The 8,990-nt window shown below is 45.5% G+C and overlaps 1 protein-coding gene and 1 long non-coding RNA gene across 8 annotated transcripts in view; one reads left to right on the top strand and one right to left on the bottom strand.

The window, feature by feature from the left end:
- LOC102548014 (uncharacterized) overlaps positions 1 to 8,990 on the top strand; it is a 32,681-nt gene that overhangs the window by 11,539 nt on the left and 12,152 nt on the right. The gene's annotated exons all lie outside the window — the stretch shown is intronic.
- The window catches only part of Zfp470 (zinc finger protein 470), a 47,967-nt gene continuing 44,199 nt past the window's right edge, over positions 5,223 to 8,990 (bottom strand). For 4 of the 5 annotated variants that reach the window (XM_039100877.2, XM_063280937.1, XM_008759278.4 and 1 more), the window contains exon 4: positions 5,223 to 8,921. In XM_039100877.2, the coding sequence (XP_038956805.1) occupies positions 7,426 to 8,921 (1,496 nt within the window). In that variant the 3' untranslated portion in view covers positions 5,223 to 7,425. Of the gene's footprint in view, positions 8,926 to 8,990 lie in introns of all 5 variants that reach the window. The other variant, XM_039100878.2, reaches the window with a different exon arrangement.

The following is an 8,990-nucleotide window of genomic DNA, read 5'->3' as shown; positions in this document are numbered from 1 at the left end:
TTCTATTTCCGTTTTCAGATGTTGACCCACTTTCTATATTACCTTCATGCGTTTGTATTCTTCTGTATTTACTTAAGGGATTTATTCATTTCCTCTTTAAAGGCCTCTATCATCTTTATAAGATTGGATTTAAGGTCATCTTCTTCGGCTTAGACTGTTAGGCTATCCCGAGCTCACTGTAGCAGGATAGCTGGGCTCTGGCATTGCCATATTGCTCTGTTCTGTGGATGGTGTTCTTGAGTTGGCTCCTGGTCATTGTTCTCACCTGGTGTTGGCTAGATATTCCTGGTACCTAGAAGTCTCCTCAGGAAGGCAGACACAACCATGGGTCTGATGACAGAGATCAGGGAAGAGCATGCCGCTCACCTCTTCTGGGCATGCCTCAGGTAGACCCAGCAGGCGGGGGATTGGTGGGGAGGGGTCTAACCTCTATGTTCCTGGGACCTTGCAAGTCTCCTCTGGAAGGCAGGCCCAGCTGTGACCTTGACAGCTCAGAGGACAGTGCTCACCTCTGCTGGCTGTGCCCAATATGGGCCAGGCGGGCATGGGTATCTCATCCTTTTTCAAAACTACACTTTCTCATACATTAGTAATTTTTTTGTTTGTTTTTAACACATTTTTTTTTCTGTATGAAGTTGTTTAGAGTTCGTTTTGTGTTACAAATGTTTTATTGTTTAAAACCAAAAAACAAGTTCTGTAGCCCAGGATGGGCTCATGGGCTTCCTGTCTCTTCGTCCTGAGTGATGCGATTGCAAGCTTGAGGCTCCACTTGACGTTTTTGTTGTTACTGAGTTGTTTGTTTGGTGGATGAAATTCTGGAGCCTGAGAGATAAGGTGTGAACAGTTCTTGGCATGAATTCTTAATCCCTGGAAATCTTGTGAGGTTCCATAGAAAGCTAGTATGTGCAGGGCTCCTTTCCTGTGGTGAAGCAAGGGATTTCATTCCTTTGGATATGTAATGGCATTACTCCTAACCAAGAAGGAATAACAAAAAGTCCCTACTGAATGGAAAATCGCCTTAACTCCAGGTGGCAGGAAAGCTTTCTGCTAGCCTGCAAATCTACCTATAGCTGGGCCAGGTTCAAGCCTACCATTTCTGCTCCGTTCCCTCCCTAAGGATTCTGCTCCAGTCACTGTGTTTCTATAGCCAATCAGGATATAAGGCTGTGTCGTTCAAGCACAAACTCCTGGGAATGGCAGGAGGCAGGCTCATCTCAACGGCCAAGGCTTGGGTTTGTCTCTGAGAGTGAGGCAGGGCACCAGTGGACTGTGCTTTGAATGCTGCTGCTAAGGAGCTGTAGGGAGCACTCAGGAGAGATCAGGAGTCAGCATGGTGAGCAAGGAAGGAGCAGGCAAGTGAGTCGCTAAAGCTAGTCAGTGTAGATCCTCCCCCAGAGTTGAGCCAGGACTTAGCAACCAGACAAGGCATCCGGTGCCATCTCTGTATTGTGTTAGTGGCTGAAAACTGGGTCTGACTGACGGCCACTGGACAGCTTCGCCTCAGAGCAGCAACGGTGCAGCTCTGCCCCACCTGGATAAGCTTCCCTGTAGGTGACATCTCTGTTCAGAGTATGCACATACATCTTGCATTAGAAAAAACAGCTAGAATGGCTTGGTAGCTTAGTAGAGTGGCTTCCTAGCAGGCTCAGTTGCCTTGGAGTTGTGGACCATGCCTGTTTCCAGCCCCTACTTGCTCTGGGTTCTCTTGCACAACTTCTGCACTCTGCAGTTCATGTTTAGGTTTAGGATCCACTCTGAGTTAGTTTTGTGAACGATGTGCGTGTGCAACTGTTTTGTATGGGTGGATGCTCGTGTATTCTAGTAAGATTTATTGGGAAGCCTTGTTTCCCCACTGGATCTTCTCTAATGTTTCTATCAAAAGTAAATGCACCACATATTTGAAGTACCCCCTCCCCCTGGAGAATAACCCCTTGCTGCAGCTCTCCCCCAAATCTGGCCACCCCTCACTATATCCTCTCCCTCTTCAGAGGCTTAACAACCCCTGCTGACCTTGCAGCTCTCACAGAAAGTTGAGTTCTCTCCCTCCCCTTTGCTGATGCGGCAAGTCCAATTCCCTCTGGTGCATTTAAGAGGGAATCCAGTTTTGGATTCTAAGTTGGCCCTTGTGTAATGCCTTCCTCCTCAACTCCTGGCACATGGGTTAAATCGCATGATGGGAATGTACCCATTCTTTTAAAACAAACCTGAAGTCAGAAACCCTTTTGCTGTTTAAACTGAAGGCTTGTCTCCCCTCCTGAACCCCACTAGCCTGTAGTGTGATGCTATAATCCTCCCAATAAAACATTGAAGGGCCCTGTGTCTCAACAGTCTTTGTTCCAAACCTGTAACCCTCTTTTTTATCTAATATATTTGGTTTTCAGTTCATGCACCTCACAATGGAGATGGTCTCCACAGGGCTTAACAAAAATCCTTTACCTGGGCATTTGGTCTCGCCATTCCAGCACCAAGAGACTGAGACAGGACCATTTCTATGACTTGGAGAGAGGCTTGGGCTACACACATAGAGATATAGGGCAGCCTGAATTTGAGTGACACCTTGTTTCAAAAATAAAACAAAAGAGAATGGCATATGGCTTTAATCCCAGCACTCAAGAGACAGAAGCAACGGCAAAGGCAGGTAGATCTCTATGAGTTGGAGGCCTACTTGGTCTAAAAAGCAAGTTTCAGATCAGCCAGTGTTACACAGTGAGACTCTGTCTCAAAATCAAAACCCAGTTCATTAGCATTCAAATGGCTGGCTTCTGACATATATTAGCTGAATCTGAGAAAGAAGGTGCAATAATAGTTTTACCTTAAGTTCGAGGCCACCTGGTCTACATGGTGAGCTCAAGGCCAGCCAGGGCTCCATAGTGAGAACTTGATTCAAAATAACTGGATGGATAGATAGCTGTTCACTGGGTTGATATGAAGAAATGTATGTTATAAACAAATTATTAAATGAATTGTCTTGGAATAAAGGGAGAATTTTCAACAATTTCTGAAATGCCCCTAAACATACTTAAAACCTTTAATGGAGTCTTTGTAACTTTCACATCATACTCCTCAATCCCATGATCTTCCTGCCGCTTGATATCCATCCTCAGGAGGCCCTTGCAGTTGCCCCTCCAAAAGAAAATAAAATGAACCAAACAAGTGAAAAATATATATTGTCATGAGTCTGCACTGTGTCACACAGAGTACCCTTTTATCCACAGGTCTTTACTTGCAAATGTTCATTGAATTGAGTCATTGTTTGGTAAGAGGCCTCTGAACTTTCCTGCTATCAATACTGGATCCTCACTGGGACTCCTCTCAGATATCCTGCTGTATAGGATGGCAGGCTGTGAAAGGTACCCTGATTCCTGGGCGAGATAGGTTGAATCCCAGGAGGGAGAGGGATGGGGGAGGGCAGCTAAAAGGGAAGGCAGGTGCATTCCCAGTCTCCCAGGAGATCAGGGCCTTCTCAGGCCCCACAGACAGCTGTACAAAGGTTTGAGTCAGATCAGTCACAGAGGCAATGCTCCAAGCCCTGCCCCTACAGGTGAGGATGTGACCACAGGTCACATAGGCTCAAGACCTGACAGATCAGTCAGGACCACACTCCCAAATATGTAGATGAGGTCTTCCCAAGCTCTCAGGCCAAACCAATAGGAAGTACCTGCTATCAGACACTGTCCCATCCAAAAACTGTATTTAAGTGTTGTGTTCAGAAGGATTAAGGGTGTACAGGAATTATTCCATCATCTGAGAGCTTCTGTCATAAGAGCTGTAACACCGCTGCTTGGGGAAGAGATCTGCTCTCCTGAAATCACCTCCAGAAACTCCCCTGCAACCCTCACCAGCTAGTCAGTCTCCTGAGTTCAGTCCGGCCTGAGCAACTGAAGAAGCAGCAGCAGAAAGGAGCAGAGCCAGCAGCGGAGGCACTGGAAGCAGTCCTCCCTCCCTGCCTGAGTTCTCTCCCCCTTACCCGAACCCAAGCACCTAGCAGGGCCAGAGATTGCCATGGGAAAGCCCCCAGCACACAGTCCCACACCGTTGTTGCCCTGTGACATGGAGATCCTCAAGCTTTGGATCTGCAGGGCCAGCCCCTTCACATCCTCTAACACTTCAGAGATGGGGTAGAGGTGGAGGTGACCCAAATCAAAGCCCTGGATCTGGGCCTAGGAAGTAGCTGGGTTTGTCAGAATGTCAGCTCTTACACAGCTACACCACTAGGGCAAGCTCTCCATAACTGCTCTGACTGGTTCAGCCAATGCTGCAGGTGGAAGGGACAGCTCTCATGACCTCCGGGCCCAGTGCTATTATGCTGCCCAGATGAGGTATAAGGCCAGCTCTCCCCAGTGCTACAGCTGCTGTCCATGAGAGAAGACGCCCAGAGCCCAGCTTGCAATAGCTACTACAGTGTGCAAGTATGCAAGTGTGCATGACATGGGAGAGGAAGAGAAGTGGAAAAGGTGGCCATATTACCATCATAGGTGATACAGCCATGCGGACATTCCTCGTCTGTGCTATGGCCTGGGACCATGCTTATATCTACAGGCTGCTCAGAGATGGCCTCGGCCCTCACTGGCCGGGCACCTAGCCTGGGTAACATACTAGAGCTGTCCTTGTGGTACAGAAAAGCCTGCCCAGAGGGCATGAGTATGAGAGAGCTGGCCCCACCCCTAATCTGCAGTGGGATTGAGGGGAGATGCCCGAGCCGCCTCACTCCTACACATTTCTGCAGCTTTAAAAACAAACTGGTAGGAGCTGGGGATTTAGCTCAGTGGTAGAGCGCTTACCTAGGAAGCGCAAGGCCCTGGGTTCGGTCCCCAGCTCCGAAAAAAAAGAACCAAAAAAAAAAAAAAAAAACCCAAACTGGTTTTTTTTTTAATGTAGATGTAAGCTACATCAAATGCCCACCAAATGTTTAAATTCTGAGTGTTTGATCTTGAAAACATGACACTAGTTGGAGAAATATTTTAGACTTTGTAAGGTGCAGCTTAGTTGGTCAAGGGCGCAAGGATATGACTCTGAAGAATGTATCTGGTACCCTCTCGTTGAATTATACTTACTCTCTTGAAGTTTATTTGTGTCCTGGGGATTACTTGCAAAGGCCTATGCCATGTCATTAAGGTCTACTCAAACTTCAATTGCTAAATTCTTAGACAAACTTCACATATTCTATTTGGTTTTGCTTGTTGAAACCATTCAAGAAAACAAAGTACTATCCACAAAGCATATACATTTAACAATATGTATGTATGGCCTTTAATAGATTAGTTTCATCTACAAAACTCTGGTAATGACGACAGATTCATTAAAACATTGTCTAGGGACCTATACCTCATGGTAGAGCATTTGCCTAGCATGCCTGAGTCTGGAGGTTTGATCCAAAGGATTGCAATAAAGAAGAGGAATCTAAGTAAAGAAATCGCCTAGTAGATATTGGCAAGAAATATTAAGTTTCTTACTTCCCTAATTGGTTCTTGATTTGACAACAAAGAAGGCCAGGAGCCAATTGCTGGGCGGAAGGTACATGTGGGACTTCCAGGTCCCAAGAGGAGGAAGAGATAAAGGGAAAGAGAGAGGGCCTTTCCGCCATACTTGGGAGGAAAGAGGATGCTACAATCATATAAGGCCTCAGGGCAGCTAGAGCCAGCAGCCTCCACTACAGGTAGGGAGCCAAGGAGGGTGGCGGGGGCTAGCTGATACAAACCACAGAGTTTAGGGCAGGAGGAGAAAAGGAAATAATTGATGAGGGCATGCCTTTCCAGGCGGGAGATTCTGTGCCCAGGAATTGTGCCTAGCTGGCAAGTTCTACAATAAGGCTGTCTGTGTGTCCTTTGTCTGCGGACTCTAGGGTCATGAGAGTGAGCTGGTGGAGCATGGGGTGGGTAGAGAGAGGCCAGGTTGGGGCTGACAGCAGCCAATCTCGGAGACAAGCCCAAGCAAAGGGGCTTAGAAAAGGAAGCCAGGGTGGGGATGGTTGCAATAGATCCCAGAGCTAAGTGGGTAATGCAATCTCACCTCCCGGGTTAAGGTGCACGCAACATATTTAAGCAAAATTCCTTATGAAGGTTAACATGAAAATTACATATACCAATGTTTTACAATTTCCCACTGTGTTAAAAATTTGGTGTTTTTCTATTATTGGTAAATGTTCTTTCTGTATGCCTGTGGGGGGTGGGGGGAACATACCTGTGTACAAGTGGAGGCCAGAGGACAGACTGGCTACAGATCAAGAGTTGGTCTCAAAACTACATAATTATAAGAATGAAAACACATTAAAATTTTCATACCTGATAAGGCATTCAATCTTGTGGACAGTTTGAACTGATTTACAAATGAACATGAACAAAAATATTCTAAATCAAGATGACACGTGGAAAGTTCTATGTGCAGACACACAGCACAGGACTGATGAGCACACAGCCACTGAGCCGCGTTTAAGACAAGTTACTGTGTGAGCTTCAAATATGCTCTCATGTTCGTGAGCTGTCTGAGGGCTGGTACTGTGAATGCTCTTACACTATGAATAGTTGAACTTTTGCAATGAAGTCACTGGAATGACAGAAGCAAGAATGTCTTCATACTGGAATCTTATGTTTAATCCTGTGTATTGGTTTAATGATTCTAGGTTAAATTTTAAGTTCATTTCAAAAGTATTGGTACTCCTTATACTCTTCATATCTGGGAATTTATATGGGTTTTCAACACCGGGGCTGCAATGTCATAACTTGACATGGGCACTTCAACAAGGCTTTTCTACTTTATATCAAACGGAACCTGCCTATGATGCTAAGTTCAATCTTCAATCGCTGAGTCCCAGTAAACCTGCAGTATCAGGACCTAGAATTGAAAGCATGAAATAATTCATCTCGCTTTGCTTTTTGCTCTATGTGACATATCACATAACAAGTTCCTAAATGTCCAATTTCTATCTCAAAATGTGTCTATTTTCATTAATGTCACTGGGCCTGCACCTGTAAAAGCTTTCAGGTGTGAACTGATGGGGTTTAATGTTCGAACACCTTCCTCTGTCCTTTATGTTCTGTGTTACCCCACCTACAATACACTGAAGTAATGGGAAGAATGAGAAAGCTATGGTATAGTGTTTAACTCCATAGGAGACAGCCCCATGCATGAACTCTCTTACACACAGTATGAGGAACATGCCTTCCAACAGTGTTTGCAGATAGACCCCAGTATAGGCTCATTGGTTGAGTGACCTGACTTACACTAGAAAATGTCCACAGGTTTTACATTAATCATTCCTGATGATACACTTCAGCAGGAGTTCATCTGACTTGGAGTAAGGGATGCATGAGGGACAAAAATGTCTGTATCTGCTACACTCACCACAGGGTTTCTCCCTTGCTTGAGTTCTTTCATGCACAGAGAGGTTCCATTTGCAGTGAAATGGTCTCTTGCATTATTTACACCTCATGGCCTCTCATGTGTTCTTTGATGTCGAGTGAGCTGTTTCTTGAAGTAGAAAGTCTTCTTACAGTGTTCACATGCATAAGGCTTCTCACCTGTATGAATTCTCTGATGCTGAGTGAGGTGTGACATCCAGGAGAAAGCTTTCCCACACTCTGCACAATAAAATGACTTCTCACTTGCGTGAGTTTTCTGATGGAGAGAAAGATATTTTTTGCAGTAGAATGCTTTCGGGCATTCTGTACATTGATAGGGCTTCTCGCCCGTATGGACTCTATGATGCTCAATGAGCAGGTACTTGTTATAGAACGCCTTCCCACACTCTTTACATGCGTAGGGCTTCTCCCCCGTATGCGTTTTCTGATGTGCAGTGAGCCCAGACTTGCTGTAGAATGTTTTGCCACACTGTTTACACTCATAGGGCTTCTCATCAGTGTGAATTCTCTGATGTACAACAAGCTGTGCCTGAGAGTAGAATGCCTTCCTGCACTGTGAGCATTGATAGAGCTTTTCACTTATATGAGTTCTCTGGTGCACAGTGAGGTGGGACTTGCAGTAAAAGGCTTTACCACATTGTTTACATTCAAAGGGCTTCTCCCCGCCATGAGTTTTCTGGTGCACAGTGAGGTTGGCCCTCCAGTAAAATGCTTTACCACACTGTTTACATTCAAAGCGCTTCTCTGTAGTATGTGTTTTCTCATGATGAGTAAGTTGTTTCTTAAAGTAGAAAGCTTTGGGGCAGTGTGTACATTCATAAGGCTTTTCATTTGTATGAATCCTCTGGTGTCTAGTGAGGCATGCACTGAAAGAGAAGGTTTTCCCACATTCTGTACATGCATAGGGTTTGACATTTACATGAATTCTCTGGTGCAGAGTTAGGTGTGTGTTACAGTAGAAAGATTTCCCACATTCCATACATTCATAGGGCTTCTCCCCTGTATGACTCCTCTGGTGTCGAGTAAGTTGAGACTTATAGTAAAACACTTTTCTACATTCTGTACATTCATGACGCTTCTCACCCGTATGACTTCTGTGATGGACAGTGAGGTGTGATTTATAGCTGAAAGACTTTCCACATTCCGTACACTCATAAGGCTTCTCACCTGTGTGACTTCTTTGATGCTCAATGATTTGTGACTTGTAGTAGAAATATTTCCCACATTCGAGACATTTGTAGGGCTTCTCGTCTCTGGGAGTGCTCTGATGCTGAGATTTGGTGTGGGAGGCTTTCCCACATCCTGAGTTTTCATATGGCTTCTCCCCTCCGTGACTTCTCTGTCCCGTCACCTGTGACTTCCTGTGCTGTCTGTGTGTACACAGTGTCTCCTCATTAAGAGGCCTCTGACAGTGACTGAGAGGTGACTTATGACGACCACTTTTCTTACGTGCGTGACTCCTCCGACCCCTCGTGTGCTGAGGCTGCTGGATCAATGCCCTCACACATCCTTTATCTTCCTGGGATGCTGTCCCGGGTTGGAGTTTCCGGGCCACCTTCAGGTCTGCCTTGAACGAGAAGAATCAGTTATATTTCATAGGGCAACAGAGCTTTTTCCTAGAATGTGCTTTCT

This window comes from Rattus norvegicus, chromosome 1 (assembly GCF_036323735.1).
Source record: "Rattus norvegicus strain BN/NHsdMcwi chromosome 1, GRCr8, whole genome shotgun sequence".
Lineage (NCBI taxonomy): Eukaryota > Metazoa > Chordata > Mammalia > Rodentia > Muridae > Rattus > Rattus norvegicus.
This window is presented reverse-complemented; position numbering and strand designations above follow the sequence as displayed.